The sequence below is a fragment of the Oryctolagus cuniculus genome, chromosome 4 (assembly GCF_964237555.1).
Source record: "Oryctolagus cuniculus chromosome 4, mOryCun1.1, whole genome shotgun sequence".
Classification (NCBI taxonomy): Eukaryota; Metazoa; Chordata; class Mammalia; order Lagomorpha; family Leporidae; genus Oryctolagus; species Oryctolagus cuniculus.
Genome location: NC_091435.1, coordinates 77,483,249 through 77,504,755, shown reverse-complemented (window position 1 = coordinate 77,504,755; position 21,507 = coordinate 77,483,249). Strand labels below are relative to the sequence as shown.

The following is a 21,507-nucleotide window of genomic DNA, read 5'->3' as shown; positions in this document are numbered from 1 at the left end:
ACTATGTTCCTAAATCTGTATATATGAAACATACGAAATTTGTTTATGTTAAAAATTTTTAGATAACTTTTTAAAAAACAGAAGGGAAACAAAGACACCATGATAGTCAACGTAAAAAGGATAGAAATGTCCCAAACACCCCTTTTACTGAGTGATCAATCTTGTTAAATTGGACTTATATGCTTCTAATGAGCTGCACTGTAAATTGGATTCCACCAGTATGCTGAATATGATTTAATTTATGTTTAATCAAACATATGGACCAAACATCCAGCTAACAAAAAATACAGGGTACAAAGTGGCAAGATTTTAGAAATGCTAAATTGGAACAAATATAGAAAATTAACCTTTCTACAAGACAAGAGATCTGGATATCATGAAAAGGTTGAATTTAACAAAAACAAATCAGAAAGGATCCTTTAAATGAAAATTAACTTTAGAAATAACCAAACATAATGCATGAGTCTTGACTGTATCCTTGCCCAATAAATCCAAAGGTAGATGATATTTTTGGGACAACTGGAAGGAATGAGCAGAATGGATATTTTGTGAAATGACAGAGCTATGGTTTTTTTTCCCCCTGGGATATGAAAATGATATTGTGGAGATACAGAAGAATAATTTTATTCTTTAGGGACCTATGCTGAGATGTTCTGAGGGAGAGAGAGAAAAAGATACAGAAATAGATAGATGGATGATACACAGATAATGAATGGATGGGTAGATGGATGGATGGGTGGATAGATAGAGCAGAAGATGGCAATACAAGAAGTGTTGTTAAATCTGATTAGATGATAAATGCATGTGAATTCCTTAACTTTTTTATATGTTTGAAATATAATTTACCAATATGACAGATATATAATACAGCACAACTTCAAAAATTCACAGAAAATGTATATTATACAAAAGCTATTACATTATTTCAAAAACTTATTACACCAAAATAAATGTATCCTTTAATTCCACTTCCAAAAACTTATTGAAGTACTCTCATGTTAATGCATATTTTCTATAAAATTTATCAATTATAAAGTAAAGCTGCAAAAAATAGAAGATGTAAAACACATTATGTAAATACATATACAAATGCTACCATGCATTATTTCTAAATCTGGTTATGTGAGAAAATATGCTGTAATTTCAAGTAATGACCAACTCTAGAGAAGGGTATAGAAGTGATGCCTGGGAATACTGGTAAGGATTATCTTTTATTTATTTAATGAAAAGCATAAGGGAGAAAATAAAACTCAATAGATGTGACTAAAAACTAATCTTCATTAAATTAATCTCTGGGCTCATTTTTCCTGTTATGCCCTGAATGTTCTAGCTTAAATGTTTCATAATGAAAATGTTTTAGCTTAAAATTTATAAAAAAATAGACTGTACTGAATATTTATTGTGATATTCTATATAATAAATGGGATAAAACTAAAAAAACTTTCATAGCTATACATGTATAAGAGAAAATACTTTTTAAAAGGTTCAACACTATCTATCATTTCAGGCATGCCCTAGGAGTCTTCGAATGTAGCTTATTCCTCCTGGAAAATATACAAATATCTCTTTGAGTCATTGATTTCCTTTCTTTGGAAAGAAGTATAATTGCTGGGTATGTGATAATTCTATTTTAATATTTTGAAGAATCATGATGATATTTTCTATAATGAGTATACCATTTTACCTTTGCATAAACATTGTACAGTTTTCAGTTGTCTACATCTTGCTAGTAATTGTTAATTTCTGGATTTTCTTTTGTTTTTTTTTTTGACAGTAGTCAATCTAATGAGTGTGAGGTGGTATCTCATTGGGTTTTTAAAAAATTATTTGAAAAATTGATGTAAAACTATACCTAGTTATGGAGTACTACATGATGTTTCATTGCATATATACATTGTGTAATGTCCAATAAGGATAAATATATTTATAATTTCAATAATTTAATATGTAATATGAAACATCTTCTAATTTTTCTAGAAAAACATACTGTAAATTAGAATTATCTATTTTCACTCTAATGTGCAGTAGAACCTTGAAAATTCTTACTCCTATGTATCTGTAATATAATACATCAGTCAGCCTTTCCCAATCACTCCCTTCCCTCTCTCTCTAGCCTCTGGTAAATATACTTATATTTTTAATGTCCATGAGATTATCTCATTTTATACTACACATGAATGAGATCATGTGATATTTGTCTTTCTGTGCTTACTTATTTCACTTAACATAATGACTCCTCATTCCATCATGTTGTAGCAAATGACAGTTTCCATAATTTGTATTCCATTGTATACATGTATATTTTTTTATCCACCCATCAATGGATGCACAACTGGGTTGTTTCTATCTTTGAGCTACTGATAAATAGTATGCAATAAACATGTGAGAATAAATATCCATTTACCTTGGATATATATAGCCAAGAGTTAAATCACTAGATCATATTATAGTCTATTTTTAGTTTTCTAGAGACCTCCATGCTGTTTTCCACAACAGCTATACTATTTTTGTATTATTTCCAATGGTATACTAGAGTTCATTTTATCTACAACCTCACTACCACTTGTTATTTTTGTCTTTAACAATAACCATTCTAACTACAAAGAGATAATACTTCATTGTGCTTTTTTATTTCCCTGATAGCTAGCAATACTGAACAATTTTACCATGGTTCTTTATCCATTCTTCCATCTATGGACACTTAGGTGGCTTCCATATCTTGGCTATTATGAAAATAATTCTGTCATGAACATAGTGGTGAAGATATCTTTATGATGTAGTGAATTTGTTTCCTTTGGGTATATATCCAGAAGAAGTATTGCCATGTAATACGCTAGTTCTAGTATTAACATCTTTAGTAACCTCAAACTGTTTTCCATAATGATACCAACAATTTACATTCCCATGAATGGTATACAAAGGTTCCCTTTTCTCAACACCCTTACCAACATTTGTTATCCTGGACTTTTTATAATGGTCATCTGCAAGAATGCAAGATTATTTCTAATAGTGATCTGGATTTCCATTTCCCCTATAATCAATGATGCTGTGCACCATATCACATACGTACTGAACATTTTTATGTCTTCTTTGAAGAAACATCTACTCAGATTCTTTACCCATTTTTGGGGTTACAGCAAGAAAGAAGTTTAGTGGTTGCTTAGGGATGGAGGATTGGAGATGGCAATAAAATTTTAAGGAATATGTGATTTCTTTTGGTGATAATTAAATGTTGTAGATTTTATTAAATAAAATTATGTTGATTACACAACTCTGAATGTACTAAAAACCATTGAATTTATCCTTAAAACTACGGAGTTGTAAACTGAAGTTCAATAAATCTTGTTTTTTTGTTTTGTTTTGTTTTGTTTTAAGAAAGAAGTTTTTCTTCAAAGTACAGCAGTAAATTTCAGAAAAAAAAAATCTGTCTTTAGCACTTTCTTATCTCTCATAGTTTCTAGTTTAACATTCTCATTTGGGACCCCTTAATTTTTTTAAAAGATTTTATTTATTTATTTATTTATTTGAGAGGTAGAGTTACAGACAGTGAGAGGGAGAGACAGAGAGAAAGGTCTTCCTTCCGTTGGTTCACTCCCTAGATGGCTGCAACGGCCGGAGCTGCGCCAATCCGAAGCCAGGAGCCAGGTGCTTCTTCCTGGTCTCCCATGTGGGTGCAGGGACCCAAGGACTTGGGCCATCTTTCACTGCTTCCAAGGCCATAGCAGAGAGCTGGATTGGAAGAGGAGCAGACCGGAGTAGAACTGGTGCCCATATGCAATGCTGGCACCACAGGCAGAGGATTAACCCACTGTGCCACGGCGCAGGCCAGGGACCCCTTAATTTTGTACTTGCCAGCTGAATGACATTAAGGAAAAATAATTTAAATCTATATATTTAGCGTTTTTTGGTAAGAATTGTTTATGTCATATAATCTTTCAAAACTACCTATAATGGATCATTGGTCCTTGTTTAAATAATGTTCCTATATTCAGGTTAATTTTTGCTATGTATTAGTTCATCTAATTTTAAAAATACCCTATTATTTGCCCTGAGAATCAACTGAATTTTTCGAATAACAAATGAGGAGTTAATATCTTTATAATATTGAATCAAGTTATGTACTCACAGAATATGCCTTTGATCTATTCAAGCATCTTTTCTATGGTTCTCTGTAGAAATAACACTTAAATATTACTTTAAGGTTATTCTCAGGTTTTCATGTGGTTACTGCTATTTTAAATGGTTCTATTCATCCATTATAGTTTGTTTGTGCAAATAATTGCATTTTTATATATAACAGTGTTCCCAATTTTTAGCAGTGAAATTGTACTACTAAAATGTCACTATCATTTTGACCACTCTTTCTAAATTAGTAAATACCATATTTCATTTTCAAACATTATCATATTTGCTAGTATTTCCAGGAAAATATTAAGTAAGAGTGACAATTGTGAACACCCTGTTTATGAGCAAAAGAAATCATCATCAGGAACTCAAAAAATGGAGAGATATTATTTGCTCATGCTTTGGGAGACTTCATATTGTTAATATATCCATACTACCTAAAGTAATCTACACATTCAATATAATCAGTATTAAAATATTAAGGAAATTCTTCATAGAATTAGAAAAAAAATCATAAAAATCATGTGGAAAAACAAAAGATCCAGAATAGCCAAAGCGGTTCTGAAAGAAAAAAATCCAGCTGGAGGCATCATAATATGCAATTTCTAAGCATACTACAAAGGCATAGTAAGTAAAACAGGATAGTACTGGCATAAATACACTACAAAGATCAGTGGAACAGAAATAGAGAGCCCAGAAATTAATCCACATACATACAGCCAATTTATTTTTGACAAAAATGCTGAGAACATACATTGGAGAAAGAATAATCTCTTCAATAAATGCTACTGCCAAAATTGGATGCATATATGTAGAAGAATGAAATTAGATCCCTACCTCTCACCATATACAAAAATCAACTCAAGATGGATCAAAAACCTACATCTAAGACTATGAAATTTCTAGAAGAAAATGTAGGGAAAACTCTTTGAGACACTGGTGTAGGTGATGACTTCTTGGATAAGTCATCCCAGAGCACGGCTAACAAAAAGTAAGCTAAATAAATGGAATTATATCAAACTCAGAAGCTTCAGCAAGGAAACAACCTATAAAGTGAAGAGACATCTAAAAACATCTGCAAGCTATTTATCTGACAAAGGATTAATATCCAGAATATATCAGCAACTCAAAAAACTCTACAATAAAAAAAGTCCAGTTAAGAAAAAGGCAAATGAACTGAATACATACAATTACATGAAAAAATGCTCAGTATTACTAGCCATCACAGACATGCAAATCAAAATCACAATGGCTATTATCTAAAATACATCAATAAATGCTGGTGAGGATGTAAATTCATGTAGCCACTGTAGAAAATAGTATGGATATTTCTTAAAAAGCTAGAAATAAAATTGCCATATTATCTAGCACTCCCACTGATGGGTACATACTCAAAAGATATGAATAATTATATCAATGAGAAACCAGCTCCACTATCTTTATAGCAGCACTTTTCACACAGTCAAAATATGGAGTCAACCAAGGGGTCTATCATCAGATGAATGGGTAAAGAAAATGCCACTCAATTATAATATGGAATATTATTCAACTATAAAAAATAATGAAATTCTATCATTTGCTTCAAAATGACTGCAACTAGAGGGTATCATGTAGAATGAAATAAGCCAGACACTTAAAGACAAATACCACATGTTCTCCCTTGTTTAGCAGAGCTAGATTTTAAAAAATTTTTCACTATTAAGTATTCTGAGAGGATGTTATTCAATATTGTGTATGAATACATGTAACACAGATGTGTATGTAAGAAGGTATGTCAAATGTGGAAGTGAAGATAGAAGATAACTATTTTTGGATCAAAAAACTTTGAAATACAAAATATTTCTTCATAATAAACTTTTTCAAACTTTTTGAAGACACCTCATATGAATGGATATCAATTTCTTTCTATCAAAAAGAATTTACTTTAAATTCCCTTTCCAAAAAATTTTTGTAAGTCCCCAGTATGTGTTTAACTGTGATTGAGGAATATATATTTCAAACCATTAAAACATCCTGTGAAGAATACCATTTTTTGCAGCAGCAAGCAGCTACAAGAGGAATGACATTAAAGTGCAAATAATAAAATAAGTGCTGATCCAGCTTCACTATCTGTAGTCATCTTCCTTTTAGTCAATTATTGTCTAACAATCTGAGTTTCAAACTATATATTTTCAATTACAGAAAATTCTGATTTCTAGAAAAAAATGAGGTACTGCTTTATACGATTTCCCCATTCAGGAGATATATAGCTAAGGAGGAGGTGGGTAACAAAACTGTATTTTAGAATATACATATCAGAATGTTCATATTATGTAACACACAATAAAAACACTAGACAACAAGCAGCAGCAACATACAGAGGCCAACTTTAAGGTTAAGAAGATGTATTATCAGCTAAAGAGTTAAGGTAGCACTTACAACTAAGTTCAATGCTTAAAGGAAAGGAAAATGCTTATAATGAATGAAAAAAATCCCAGCAGAGAAACAGAAAATATAAAATGTATCGAATAAAAAATAACTGAAAGAAAAAAAATCACTTATAAGCTTCCTAACAAAATGAAAATGTCCGAGAAAAAAGTAGTTAAACTGATGACATATCAATTTACCCAATCTGAAATTCAGAAAAAAAATTATTGACCAAAAAAGATAGAGGCTCAGACACATGTGAGGAAATACCAAAATTTCTAACACTTTGCTAATATTCCAGAAAGAGAGGAAATACAGACAACAAAGCAAAAAAATATTTGAAAAAATAAATGGCTGAAAAATTTCCCATTTTTTTGGAAGATATAAATTAAAAAATTTAAGTAGACCTCTTTAAGTAGAATTCTTAATGAACTTGGAAGAAATAGTATAGACAATAGTTATTGCTGAAAATAAAGATACAATTTCTGAACAAAAACTAGAAAAACCATTATATAAAGAAGAAGCAAATCTCAAACCATTATATTCCTTATCAAGGAACTATAGAACTATATCAAGGTGGTAGCATCTTTAAAGTATTCATCACTTTAAAAACAAAATCACACCTGTACATACACATACATACAGTCATCTCAAAAAACTAAATACAACAAAAATGATTTTTAAGAATAGAAAAAAAATACTTCTGATAAATGAAGCTATATGAATTCATTTCCACCTGAACTACAAGAACTACTAAGTAATATTCTCTAATCTTGAGGAAAAATGAGAATAAAAATCAGAGAAAATGTGTAACTACAGAAAAAGTTATAACAATGTATTTGGATGTAAAATATTATAAGTATAGGATAAAGGACAATGGGAGATAATCAGATCTCTACGGCTGCAAGATTTCCACATTATATAGTTTGTGTATAATGTTAGCTCTAGTCCATTTTACAGAATTAAGAAAGAATATCATAACTCCTAGGGAAAAGAGTAAAAAAAAGTGAAAATCAAATGCCTATAATTTATATTAAAATGGAATTTTAATTGAAATATTCAAAGAGACAAAAGTAAGGTTAAAAGTGATATGGGATAGGCAAGTAAGTAATTTAGGTTGGGTGAGCTGGAAGTTGCTACAACCCCCATATATAATTCTGTCTTCCTACTTGTCAATACAAACACCTTCATTTCTGGGATGCATTTGCTTCATCTAGGACTTAAGGGAAGATGCCATGAAAATATGGATATTAAGCGCCACATGGTACTTGCAGAGGTACCATATAAATTCCCAGGTGGCTTAAGGCTTTGTAGGACCCCCTACTTCATAAATAGACACGAGTTGTCTCTCTTCTAACCCTCCATTCTCTTGCAGCAGACCAAGGTTCAAGTGCTGCACAGATGTCCTTTCTCTTTCCCTCCCCACACCGCTCCTCCTTTATGGCAATATCCCGACCCATTGCCCAAACATGATGAGCATTTCTTTTTTGGGGCAGCCCAAACTCACAAATGTCTCATCTTTGGCATAAATTTTATCACTTTAAGTACCTTATATGTGTCTTCCCTTAGAATGCTTTATCTTGTTAGAAGACAAGAGCCTGGAGTGAAATTAATATATGCAAGTTGGGGCAGACACTATGACATAGCGGGTAAGGCTGTTGCCAGCAGTGCTGACATCCCATATGGGCGCTGGTTCAAGTCCCAGCTGCTCCACTTCTGATCCAGCTCTCTGCTATGGCTTGGGAAAGCAGTGGAATATGGACCAAGTGCTAGGGCCCCAGCACCTACATGGGAGACTCAGAGGAAGAAGCTCCTGGCTCCTGGCTTTGGCTTCAGATCAGACCAGTTCTGGCTGTTGCAGCCATTTGGGGGAATAAACTATTGGATGGAAGATCTCTCTCCATCTCTCACTCTCTCTTTCTGCAGACATTTGAAGAAGTGAACCATTGGATGGAAGATCTCCCCCCCTACCCCCGCCTCTGCACAACTCTGCTTTAAAATAAATATTTAAAAAATATATGCCAGCCTATATTAAAAGGATAACAAAAACAATATGAAAGGACCAATATAAAACAAATAATAAAATGATAAGCCTAAATTCTACCCTGTCAGAATTACATTTAATATTAACAGATAAAACATGTCAGTTTAAGACTCGATAAAAACATAAGACTCAACAATATGTTCTATGCAGGAGATATAATGGATGCCTTGTAATGAAGCCTTGAAATACAAGAAGCAAAAATATAATTAAGATGAGAAGTAGGCATTTTTAAAAAAATGTTAGGAAATTTTAAAACTACTACCTCAGCAACTGATAGCATTAGACATATATCAATGAAATCAAGAGGATCTTATAAACACCACAAGGCCTGATTTTCATAGTTATAAAAGATAAATGAACAAAATTACAAGGAAAAACCTATTATAACAGAAGTTTTTAACTTACCTCTCTTAGAAGTGAAAAACCAAATTTAAAACTAGCAAAGATTTTAACAATACAACATGAAAAACACATTTTCAAGTTTATGTAACAGGAAATACACATTCTTTCCTAGCACCTTAGGAACATTATAACTGACTATGCCCTAATTATAAAGCAAATCTCATTAGAATATCATGCCACAGTGTCCAACCATCATTTTTTTTAAAAATAGCATATTTAGAAATCTGAAGACATATCAAAACTCATGCATCAAAGGAGAATTGTAGTAAGAATTAGGAAATATCTCAAACCAAATATTAATGAAAATTATATATCATTAATAAAATTATATGTGAAAACATTTAAAATACATTTTAAGTGATATTTAGAGAAAAGTTCTATTTTAGAAAAGAAAATGACATAAGAGTGGGAATAAGAGAAGGAAGAGATGTACAATTTGGGACATGCTCAAGCTGACTTGCCTCAAATGGTAGAGTTAGAAACATACCAGGGGACTCCAATTTAATCCCATCAAGGTGGCATGTACCAGTGCCATCTCACCAGTCCAAGTGATCAATTTCAGTTCACAATTGATCATAATGAAAGGACTAAGAGTCAAAGGAAGCACATAAACAAGTCTAGTACCTGCTAATACTAACTGATAGAATAAATAAAGGGGAGAGTGATCCAACATGGGAAGTGAGATACTCAGCAGAGTCATAGAATGGTGGATGTCCTAAACAGCACTCTGGCCTCAGAATCAGCCCTAAAGGCATTCCGATCTGGCTGAAAAGCCCATGAGAGTATTTCAGGCATGGAAAGCCAAGACACTCTGGCAAAAAAAAAAAAAAAAAAACCCTAAATGAAAGATCTCTGTGAGTGAGATCCCAGTGGAAAGAACAGGTCTTCAAAGAAGGAGGTACCTTTCTCTGAAGGGAGGAGAGAACCTCCACTTTGACTATGACCTTGTCTAAACAAGATAAGAGTCGGAGAACTCAAGGGGCTTCTATAGCCTTGGAAACTCATGACTGGTGCATAGGGATATTACTGATGCCATAAACAGGAGTGTCAATTTCTAAAGTCAACAACAGGAATCACTGTGCACTTACTCCTCATGTAGGATCTCTGTCCTTAATGTGCTGTACATTGAGACTTAATGCTATAATGAGTACTCAAACAGTATATTTCGCTTTGTGTTTCTATGGGGGTGCAAACTGTTGAAATCTTTACTTAATGTATACTAAACTGATCTTCTGTAAAAAAAAAAAAGAGAGAGAAATTATCAATTCCCAACTTGACTCTCACTGGGATTAAACATGACAATAGGTCTGATCTGATTTCATCATCATTTAAAAAATCATCTATTATTTTTCACTTTATGTTTGTGTGGGAGCAAACTGTTGAAATCTTTACTTAATGTATGCTAAACTGATCTTCTGTATATAAAGAGAATCGAAAATGAATCCTCATGTGAATGGAAGGGGAGAGGGAGTGGGAAAGGGGAGGGATGCGGGTGGGAGAGACGACATGGGGGGGAAGCCATTTTAATCCATAAGCCGTACTTTGGAAATTTATATTCATTAAATAAAAGTTAAAAAAAAAGAAAATGGCTAAAACAAAAGTGAACAAAATTAACTCAAAGAATATATTTATGATAATGATATTTGATTAACCCTGCCATGATGAAGCAGCGGTTTAATTTGATTTATAGCATTGATGCCTATGTTTTCAACAACCTGTGAAAACTTTATCTCTTTCAATAGGAAAACACAGTTATAGAAAAGAACTCAAATTGGTAAACAAATATGGATATTCAAATATCTACTGAAGCCAAAAAAACTAATATAAATTTATTTTTGATAATAAAAGAGTGTAAATAGAAAATATATAAATAAACCATATTGCATCTTTACATATAAAAGGCATTTAGGGGAGTGCAGGGAATATACCATGTAAGCAAATAGTTAATTTTGAGTGGCATGTAAGCTTTTCATTATGGAATCTCCAAGTAAGTACTTAAATGTAAAATCATCTCCTATGTTAAGCAGCAAAGTTAAATCTGCAATAATTTAATCAATTGCAGATGGAGTATATGACAATGGTACAAAAAAAAAGCGCCAACCAATAGAACATGAAATAATTCTAAGAAATGTTGTGATTTATGGATCACCCATTATAATAGAACAATATTTTCTAAATATGACTCTATAACACATTTTCAGAAAGTAAAATGTATTTGATTAACTACCAGGTTTTAACCATTCTATTTTCAAAAACAACCAATTGTGTGAGAAAAACATGCAACTCAGATCATTACCAATACTATGTGAAATGCTTTGATCATCTAAGTTACAGATATATATATATATATATACACACACACACACACACACACACATACATACACATATGAACTTTTATTCTTTCTAGTTAGTACACAAACCCAACATAAAATCTTTATTTGGGATTAAAATTGTATTTTCAATGTGGAAGTATTAAGATGAATAAAACATACCAATAAAACCTTAATTAAATGGCAGAAACTGAAATAAAGGGAAGAATCTAGAAAACTATAGACTATAAGGTAATTTAGGAATTAGGTTTGAGTGTCAGAAATACAGTGCCATTTTATTTTTTGCACCTCAACCCTGTAAAATTGGCCAAATTTCTTACATTATCTCCTCTGCTGCCATATGTCAGCCATTCATTATGCAATATTTGGTTGAAACAGTCTCTACAGAGCATGACTTTCAAAGTACAGAAGTGAGCTGGTAGGAAGAAGGGAAGTAAGAAAGTTTGAGGCATAATGCAAAGAGCTTTAGAAGGTACAAAGAGGTATTTATGACTAGAAGCCATCTCCTATTATCTTTTTTCTACCAAAACATCTCTCCTACTTGAAGTCACCATGTCTCCAGTGTTGATTTCTTTTGAAAGCATACATCTTACCATGTGGAATTGTAGTCTGGAAGGGGCGACTTGGGCTTTTCAGGTTCCATAAGGTCAAGCTACCATCTGAATGGCTGCACATGAACTGTTTGCCCTCATGATGCCAATCAATTGAATGAATAGCCTAATAAGATAACAATTAAAAACAAATGTGTGGGGGGAGTAGCCAGATTACATCAGCATATATTCCTATAAAATATGGACATAAAATTATTATATGAACACTCAAAAAACATGATTTTTCTGACCCAGATCAGAATGTATTTGACTTCAACCAAGCTTATAAAAGGTTAAAAAACTACTAAATCTGACTTGGAAAATCAGTATATATTCATGAAATCTATTCTCTTTGACAAATTCATTTTCTAGTTCTCTCCATAAAACCATCTGGAGACGATTACAATTCAGTAGAAGTGAGCAGGAAAGGGTGCCCTGTGTCTCCTTCAAGTCACCACTTGCTCCCTAGGGTAACCACTGTCAAGATTTCAAACACATATTACTTCTGTGAGGATTAAGCTTGTTACCAATGGAATAATACAGCATAAACTCTTTTGTGTGCCTGTCTCAGTGTCGTGCTTCTGCATGCATCCATGCTATTATATGTCCTTTCCATTTGCTCATTTTCATTGCCTGTAGTGCTCTACTTTGTGAATATTGTACAACTTATTTATCTCTTCAATTAGCGGATACTCTATCTATCTATCTATCTATCTATTTTCTATTAGGGGATATTTTGTGTGTTTACCAAAAGGAAAATCCTAGCTTAGCTCCCTAAGAATTTCTTTCCTAATGATTCAAAATACCTTGGAAAGGGGTCATACAGAAAAATACATATATATATATATATTTATATCATATAACATTAATTGCCAGATTTTTACCAATCATGACCAAACACCAGTTATCTTATATACAGCATAAGAACTTAGTTTGAGACAACCAATAAGAAATTAATTTGTAACTTAAAAATAAATGAGGACACATATGTATATACACACACTTTTAAGAACCATATTTTAGTACTTTAACTCTCATAAAGAGATTAGAAAAAAATCATCCTACGGTGGCTACATGTTCATTTGGTGACATTTTTATTCCTACAATGATCAAAAAACAGTGTTCTAAAAGAAATGTGTTTTTCCTTTTCTGTTTATTATGGTGCTGCCTTAAATGATTTGACACTCTTCCCACACAAGAGTAAATGTGGGGGCCTGTGCTGTGGCATAGAGGGTAAAGCCACTGCCTGCAGTGCCAGCATCCCACGTGGGCACCGGTTCGAGTCTCGGCTACTCCACTTCTGATCCAGTTCTCTGCTGTGGCTTGAGAGGGCAATGGAGGATGGTCCAGATGCTTGGGCCCCTGCACCTGCATGGGAGATGTGCAGGAGGCTCCTGGCTCCTGGCTTCAGACAGTCTCAGCTCTGGCCATTATGGCTATCTAGGGAGTGAACCAGCAGATCAAAGACACCTCTCTCTCTCTCTCTCTCACTCTCTCTCTCTGCCTCTCTGTAGCTTTGCCTTTCAGGTAAAATATTAAAAAAAAAAAAAAAAAGAGTAAATGTGACTATACAGAGATTTTTGACCATTTTCTTTCTACCTCTCCCCCCCACTCCCATCACTTTTTTTTTTTTTTTTTTTTTTGGACAGGCAGAGTTAGACAGAGAGAGAGACAGACAGAGAGGAAGGTCTTCCTTTTTTCCATTGGTTCACCCCCCATATGACTGCTACAGCCAGCGTGCTGTGCCAATCCGAAGCCAGGAGCCAGGTGTTTCCTCCTGGTCTCCCATATAGGTGCAAGGCCCAAGGACCTGGCCCATCCTCCACTGCCTTCCTGGACCACAGCAGAGAGCTGGACTGGAAGAGGAGCAAACGTGACAGAATCCGGTGCCCCAAATGGGACTAGAACCCGGGCTGCTGGCGCTGCAGGCAGAGGATTAGCCTAGTGAGCTGAGGTGCCGGCCTCACTTTTCAAATAAACTTAGGAGCATAGATGATCATCTTTATTTCCAGGGCTACAAGGGATATTTTCCCTGTTTATCTTTTGCCCCACCTTCACTATCTTTGTATTAGCTTCCTCTGAAGGGGGAAACAATGGTCTGTAATCAATCTCTGAAAAAACAAAATGTCAAATAGGAGGCTAAATAGAAGTTTGTTGCTGCCCCTAAATGAAAATCTAATCTAGGAGCTTGTTTGTGGTACAGTAGATTAAGCCACTGGTTACAAAGCCAGCAACCCATATCAGAGCACCAATTTGAGTCTCAGCTGCTTTGATTCCTATCCAGCTCCCTGCTAATGTGTCTGGAAAAGCAGCAGATGATGTCCCACATACTTGAGCCTCTGACACTCACATGGGAGACCCAGATAGAGTTCTGGGCTCCTGATTTCAGGCAGGTCCACACCTTGCTATTGTAGCCATTTGAGGAGTGAATCAGTGGAAGGAAGATTTCTCTCTCTCCCTCCCTCTCTGCCTTTCAAATAACTAAATAATTAAATATATCCTTAAAAAAGGAAAATCTAATCAAGCCTCAATTAGGTACTATAAAATATACTTCAAGATTTTATTTTAATTTATTAAGAACTACTATTTACAAAAATCTTATTCTTTGAAGGTAAGTATTAGGAAATAATGAATTTAAAAATGACTTAATTTTTTGCCATGGAATTTGAATTTTCTAAGGAAGATGTAAATATTTTCTTTAGAGAACTTAAAGACAATGAGGCAAGACACAGCATGGGGTCTAGAGGAAAGAAAAGGAGTTGACACTAAAGTGGAGATACAATATAGGTGACAGGCACTCAAGTATATAATGTATTTACAAAAAGCCAAAAATAGGCAGTAAAGGTAGAATTCACATTTCGGAGAATAACCCGAAGTTGAAATATGCAAATGTCAAAAGCAAGTTTTAACACTTGGTCAGAACTAGGCAATGTCCTAATGATAAAATACTGGTACAGCACAAAGTTTAGAAGTAGGAACAGGCCCTAAGTCAGCAATCTTCTCAAGTCTTTTGGTAGAAATCACTTACCTCATCATAATAAACTCTCAAGTCTGCTCTTTTAGATTTCAAATCCCAGAAGACTACTGTACCATTTTCATATCCTATTAGGAGCTGTAAAACATTATGAACATTTTTATTACATTATTATTATTATTTTGTAATTATTATTACAAAACTATTACATTGATCAGCACGGGAGTTTTGACCTGCTCCATTTCCGACCTGGGCCGGTTCACCACTCCTTAGGCAAGCTGGTGGTCCCCCGCTCCTGGGAGGTCACCATATTGATGCCAAACTTAGTGCAACACCCGATTGGCATAGCGCATGACAGCCCAGAACTCCTGGACTCAAGCGATCCTCCGGCCTCAGCCTCCCGAGTAGCTGAGACTACAGGCGCGCATTTTAACTTGCTTCAAATAAAGTTTAATGTTGGGGCCAGTGCTGTGGCATAGTAGGCTAAGCCTCTACCTGCAGAGCCAGTTTATGTCCTGGCTGCTCCACTCACAATCCAGCTCCCTGCCATAGCCTGGGAAAGCAGTAGAAGATGGCGCAAGTGCTTGGGTCCCTCCACCCATGTGGGAGACCTGCAAGAAGCTCCTGGCTCCTGGATTTGGATTAAACCAGCTCCAGCCATTGCGGCCATTTGGAGCGTGAACCAGAGGATGAAAGGACTGTTCTGTCTCTCCCTCTGTCTTTAATGCTACCTCTCAAATAAATCAATAAGTAGTTTAATGTTAATACAATAAAGTAAAATCATACCATACAATAAATCTTATTTATAATATTATTTTAGAACTTAAATGTCGGTTTATCACACTTTTAAAAAAGATTTATTCATTTATTTCAGCCGGCGCCGTGGCTCAATAGGCTAATCCTCCGCCTTGCGGCGCCGGCACACCGGGTTCTAGTCCCGGTCAGGGCGCCGAATTCTGTCCCAGTTGACCCTCTTCCAGGCCAGCTCTCTGCTATGGCCAGGGAGTACAGTGGAGGATGGCCCAGGTGCTTGGGCCCTGCACCCCATGGGAGACCAGGAAAAGCACCTGGATCCTGGCTCCTGCCATCGGATCAGCGCGGTGCGCCGGCTGCAGCGGCGGCCATTGGAGGGTGAACCAACGGCAAAAAGGAAGACCTTTCTCTCTGTCTCTCTCTCACACTGTCCACTCTGCCTGTCAAAAAAAAAAAAAAAATTTATTCATTTATTTGAAAGTCAGAGTTACAGAGAAAGAAGGAGAGAGAGAGATCTTCCATCTACTGGTACACTCCCTAGGTAGCCACAATGGCCAGGGGTGGGCCAGGTCAAAGACAGGAGATTAATCCAGGTCTCTCAAGTCTCCCAAATACTTGAGCCATCTTCCACTGCTTTACCCAAGCGCATTAGTAGGAATTGGATCAGAAATGGAACAGCCAGGATATGAACCAGTGCCCATGTGAGAGGCCAGCATTGCAGGTATCATCTTTACTTGTTATGCCACAACACCAGCCCCAGTTTCTCACATCTTAAAAATGGCACATAAACTTTCAAATAAAAATGTATCAAGAATTTCAACTCATTCCAAAGAAGAATTAGGTAAGCATGTAAATACAAAGAGAGAGAGAGAAAGAGAGAAAGAAAGAGAGAGAGAGAGAGAGAATAAGAAAAACAGAGTAGAAATTATAATGAAATAAAATGTGGAATGTTTAATAAACTCTGAATATACCAGTGAGGCCAATGATTTTGAAAAATGGACAGATTTTTGCTTCAAATTTCTTTATATCAAATCATGTTGTATCTTTGATGACAATATTTTAAACTGATGGCTTTTACATCCACAGAAGTTAAAAGCTCTTTTAGAGAATCACATCATTAAAATGGCTAGTTTTTTAATTAATTTAATTAAGAAATTTTTGGATTAACATGAAATACCTGTACATTTTGTGGAGTATAGTGCAATATGTCAACAGATACACAACATAAAACAGTAATGGACAGAAATTAACCTGTTTCCATCTTGTGGTTTAGAGTTAACCTAAAGTTTTGTGTATACCAGAATCTATTACCTTCACCTGACTGTATTTTGGTGCTCATTCAAATTCCCTCTAATCCCCCACCTTTCTCAGCTTCTACTAATCACTATGTTTGAATGATTAACACTTAACATAATGATCAGTAAATCAATAAACCAGATAATTTATAAATATATATTCTTTTTTGAAAATAGACCATTTGAGAACAACAAAACATTAAATATCAGGTCATTAAAGCAATATGTAGTTATTTTTGAAGCTATATTGTATTCTTAAGTGTTTCATTATTAAACTATACACAAGTTTTGAAAATGATTTAATAATTGAGCTTGACATACTAATTTATTTGCTAAATAAAAGTCAAAATTAAATATATAAATAAGATTTCTTCACATAAAACATATATAAAGTCATATATTGATATGTTTCAACTTCAAATCAATTCTTTTTACATACCTGAGAAAATCAATTTTTTTTTCATTTAATTTTTTTTTTAACTTTTATTTAATGAATATAAATTTCCAAAGTACGATTTATGGATTACAATGGCTTCCCCCACATACCGTCCCTCCCACCCACTACCCTCCCCTTTCCCACTCCCTCTCCCCTTCCATTCACATCAAGATTCATTTTCGATTATCTTAATATACAGAAGATCAGCTTAGTATACATTAAGTAAGGATTTCAACAGTTTGCTCACACAAAAACCAAAAGTGAAAAATAATAGATGATTTTTTTTAAATGATGATGAAATCAGATCAGACCTATTGTCATGTTTAATCCCAGTGAGAGTCAAGTTGGGAGTTGCCAATTTCTTTCTTTTTTTTTTTTTTTTACAGAGGATCAGTTTAGTATACATTAGGTAAAGATTTCAACAGTTTGACCCCCATAAAAAAGCAAAGTGAAATATATTGTTTGAGTACTCGTTATAGCATTAAATCTCAATACACAGCACATTAAGGACAGAGATCCTACATGAGGAGTAAGTGCACAGTGACTCCTGTTGTTGACTTTACCAATTGACACTCCTGTCTATGGCATCAGTAGTCTCCCTATGCTCCGGTCATGAGTTTCCAAGGCTATGGAAGCCCTCTGAGTTCTCGGATTCTTATCTTGTTTAGACAAGCTCATAGTCAAAGTGGAGGTTCTCTCCTCCCTTCAGAGAAAGGTACCTCCTTCTTTGAAGACCTGTTCTTTCCACTGGGATCTCACTCGCAGAGATCTTTTGCCAGAGTGTCTTGGCTTTCCATGCCTGAAATACTCTCATGGGCTTTTCAGCCAGCTCTGAATGCCTTTAGGGCTGATTCTGAGGCCAGAGTGCTATTTAGGACATCTGCCATTCTATGAGTCTGCTGAGTATCTCGCTTCCCATGTTGGATCACTCTCCCCTTTATTTATTCCATTGGTTAGTGTTAGCAGGTACTAGACTTGTTTATGTGCTCCCTTTGACTCTTAGTCCTTTCATTATGATCAATTGTGAACTGAAATTGATCACTTGGACTAGTGAGAAGGCATTGGTACATGCCACCTTGATGGGATTGAATTGGAATCCCCTGGTATGTTTCTAACTCTACCATTTGGGGCAAGTCAGCTTGAGCATGTCCCAAATTATACATCTCTTCCCTCTCTTATTCCCACTCTTATGTTTAACAGGGATCACATTTCAGTTAATTTTTAACACTTAAGAATAACTGTGTATTAATTACAGAATTAAACCAGTCATATTAAGTAGAACAGACAAAAAAACTACTAAGAGGGATAATGTATTAAGTTGTTCATTAACAGTCAGGGCTATGCTGATCAAGTCACCATTTCCCATAGTGTCCGTTTCACTTCAGGAGGTTTCCTTTTTGGTGTTCAGTCAGTTGTCACCGATCTACTGAGTATATGAAACTATGGAAAAGATTTGTTAGTCTAAAAAGTTTGGAAACTATCACCTAAGTAATAAGATGAATAATATGCTGTCTCCACATTTGAGACTAATGATGCAATCAAATCACATTCTAAAAAACTATTATATTTTTTCAAAGTATTTGAAACATAATGTTGCTCTGTTTAGAAATCACTAGCAATAGCTCCAGTAAATCACAAAATATAAAATATTGCATCAAAACAACATAAATTTTTGCAATAAATAAGATTGTACTTTAGGAAATATAACATGAGACTACTTAAACAATTACAAAAGATAAATCAGCTTCTGATATTCAGGAGATACCAAAGACATTCTGTGACCAGGAAGGATCAAGACAAAAACAAAAAATCACATCTGATCTCACCAAACAATGGACATTTCCCAGGCCACAAATTATGCATACATATACATAATTTAAAAGAAATGTCTCTCACAACAGAATGTGAGTAGCACAAAGGTAAAGAAGGATGACTTGTTTACTATTATTTCAACAGAACCTGGAACTGTATCTGAAGAAAAAAGTTACTTGATAAGCATTAAGCTAATTATTAAATACCAGAATCAAAATGATACCACATTCTAACCACAGTGAAATAAAATGAGAAATTATTGACAAAAATATTTCAGAAACTAAAAAAATTTTTGGATACAATATTTTTTAAATTTTAATTTTTTTAATTTTTTTATTTTTTGACAGGCAGAGTTAGACAGTGAGAGAGAGAGACAGAGACAAAGGTTTTCCTTTTTCCGTTGGTTCACCCCCCAAGTGGCTGGTACAGCCAGCATGTTGCAGCTGGCGTGTTGCGCTGATCCGAAGCCAGGAGCTTCCTTCTGGTCTCCCATGTGGGTGCAGGGCCCAAGGACTTGGGCCATCCTCCACTGCACTTCCGGGCCACAGAAGAGTGCTGGACTGGAAGAGGAGCAACCGTGATGGAATCTGGTGCCCCAACCGGGACTAGAACCTGGGGTGCTGGCACCGCAGGCAGAGTAGATTACCCTAGTGAGCCGCGGTGCCGACCTGATACAATAATATTTTGGAAACAAAATATTAAGCACTTTTTTAATAAAGGACAAAGAAGAAATTACAATGAAGTAGAACTGAACAAAAAATGCCTCATATCAAAATTGTTGGGACTTAGTTGCATCTTAATAGGGACATTTTGTTTTACAAGTACATATAAAAAGAAAATCTTAAAATTGTTGAACAGTAATATTTGACCGGAAGAAGTCAATATAAAAAGAGTAAACTTCAGACAGTAAAAGATAAAATGAGACATCCAAGTATAAAACATGCTTTTCATTGACTGAATGTATTTGAGTATTATTTTTTGCATATTTCAGGAACTTTTTTTTTTTTTTCTGTTTGAAGACAAGTTTTACCGTTTATTCTCCTAGTACAACTCATTAAGGAGAGAGGTCCTACATGGGGAGGAAGTGCACAGTGATTCCTGTTGTTGATTTAACAATTGACACTCTTATTTATGACATCAGTGATCACCCAAGTTTCTTGTCATGAGCTACCAAAGCTATGGAAGCCCTTTGAGTTCACAGTCTCCATTAGTATTTAGACAGGGCCAAGATCAAAGTGAAAGTTCTCTCCTCCCTTCAGATAAAAGTACATTCTTCCTATGGCCCCTTCTTTCCACTGGACTCTTACTCACAGAGATCCTTCATGTAGATCATCTGTTTCCACAGTGTCTTGGCTTTCCATGCCTGAAATTCTCTCAAGGGCTTTTCAGCCAGATCTGAATCCCTTAAAGGCTGATTCTTAGGTCAGAGTGCTGTTTAGGGCATTTGTTATTCCATGAGTGCTGTGTGGCCTGCTTCCCATGTTGGATCATTGTTTCCTTTTTAATTCTATCTATTGTTTTTTTTTTTGAGAGTTTTTTTTTTAAAAACTTTTATTTAATGCATATAAATTTCCAAAGTACGACTTATGGATTACAATGGCTTTGAAAATTTTCCACATACTGATTTTTGTTAACTTTATACCAAATTATGTTGACTTTTTATAATCTCATAATTTCTCCATTATCTTTTATTCTTTTATGACTTAGTTATTTGAAAGGAAGAGTTATAGAGAGAGAAGGAGAGAGAGAGAGAACATGAGCTCTTCCATTTGCTGGTTCATTCCATAAATAGCCACAATGTCATGAGCTGAGCCAGATAGAAACCAGGAGACAGCAATTCCATCAGGGTCTCCCATGTGGGTGGCAGAGGCCCAAGCACTTGGGCCATTTCCTGCTGCTTTCCCAAGCACATTACTAGGGAGCTGGATCGGAAGAGTAGCCTGGACTTTACTGGTGCTCATATGGATACAAACATTGCAGGCAGAGGCTTAACCTGTTGTGCCACAATGTAGGGGTGGGAGGTATTAAGAGACCATTACTTCTATAGTAAGTCTTTAGTATGCAAAGTTTCTTATTTATATTAATTTTAATGTTGATATTCTTAGGCACTCCAGGTACATTATCATATACTCTAATACAGAATATTTTATTCATTTTCAAAATGTATGCCTCTAATGGTATTTGTTTAGCTGCATTATTAATACTTGCTATAGTTATTAAAAACAGTGGAAAAAATGATAAGCACTCTTGCTTTCCTCCTGACTTTACTGGCAACTGTTTCTAGTGTTTTCTTATTAAATAAGATCCTGGATTCTGCACATGGATGGATAAGTGAATG

The 21,507-nt window shown here is 34.8% G+C and overlaps 1 protein-coding gene across 14 annotated transcripts in view; it reads right to left on the bottom strand.

The window, feature by feature from the left end:
- The window catches only part of STXBP5L (syntaxin binding protein 5L), a 426,109-nt gene that overhangs the window by 248,773 nt on the left and 155,829 nt on the right, over positions 1-21,507 (bottom strand). For all 14 annotated transcript variants that reach the window (XM_051859274.2, XM_051859272.2, XM_051859275.2 and 11 more), the window contains 2 exons: positions 14,928-15,011; positions 11,903-12,026 (listed from right to left, as the gene is read on the bottom strand). In XM_051859274.2, coding sequence (XP_051715234.1) covers positions 11,903-12,026; positions 14,928-15,011 — 208 coding nt within the window. The remainder of the gene's footprint in view (positions 1-11,902; positions 12,027-14,927; positions 15,012-21,507) is intronic.